The sequence below is a fragment of the Silurus aristotelis genome (assembly GCF_946808225.1).
Source record: "Silurus aristotelis genome assembly, chromosome: 22".
In the NCBI taxonomy this organism is placed as follows: domain Eukaryota; kingdom Metazoa; phylum Chordata; class Actinopteri; order Siluriformes; family Siluridae; genus Silurus; species Silurus aristotelis.
In genome coordinates this window covers 16940856-16941453 of record NC_139595.1, presented here as the reverse complement: position 1 = coordinate 16941453, position 598 = coordinate 16940856, and the positions used below count along the sequence as shown (strand labels likewise).

General features: G+C 43.1%; 1 protein-coding gene across 1 annotated transcript in view; it reads right to left on the bottom strand.

Annotated features, from left to right (window-relative positions):
• Positions 1–216: 216 nt before the first annotated feature.
• LOC310717647 (death-associated protein kinase 2-like) overlaps positions 217–598 on the bottom strand; it is a 24027-nt gene continuing 23645 nt past the window's right edge. Inside the window, exon 12 of the mRNA XM_083526015.1 lies at positions 217–454. Within this exon, the coding sequence (XP_083382141.1) occupies positions 374–454 (81 nt within the window). The 3' untranslated portion in view covers positions 217–373. The remainder of the gene's footprint in view (positions 455–598) is intronic.

Here is a 598-nt window from a genome sequence, read left to right as displayed (position 1 = left end):
CAGCCACGGCCTTTTACAGCTTATCTTCTAGAATGAAAACACAACGTAAAAATGTTCATGTAAACCAAAGACACTTCAAAACAGACTTCATAAAGCGATCAACGTATGACACTGGATTAATCCCTACACAGTGTTTGTGTTGAAAACGTTCACACGTTGATGTGCACACAAAATAAAGACTTCAATTAAACAAAACGATAGAATTGTTGAACACAGTCCAATTAAGCATCGAGTGAACTCCGAAATAAATAAGAGCGCACGAGAACCCCGGGGTGGGGGGGAGAGGGTTTGGGGGTGTGGGGGTGTTTACTGCGTGACCCCATGACACGTTTCCTCTGAGGATAAAGGTACAGAAAGAGGATGGAGGTGAGGTTCAGGAGCTGCTGCTCAGTCTGCGGCGGATGAGCGAAGCCGGCTTGGTCTCTGTGTCCTCCTGGTCGCTCTCACAACTTCTCTGGAGGACGAAGAGCGAACACAAGGTTATAGAGTAGGATACATCATTATCATCATCAATTATCTGTCAGGGGAAATGAATTAAATAAATGAATAAAAATGGCCATAAATGGAAAGGAAAAATCAATGCTATTAGAAAAGTAAC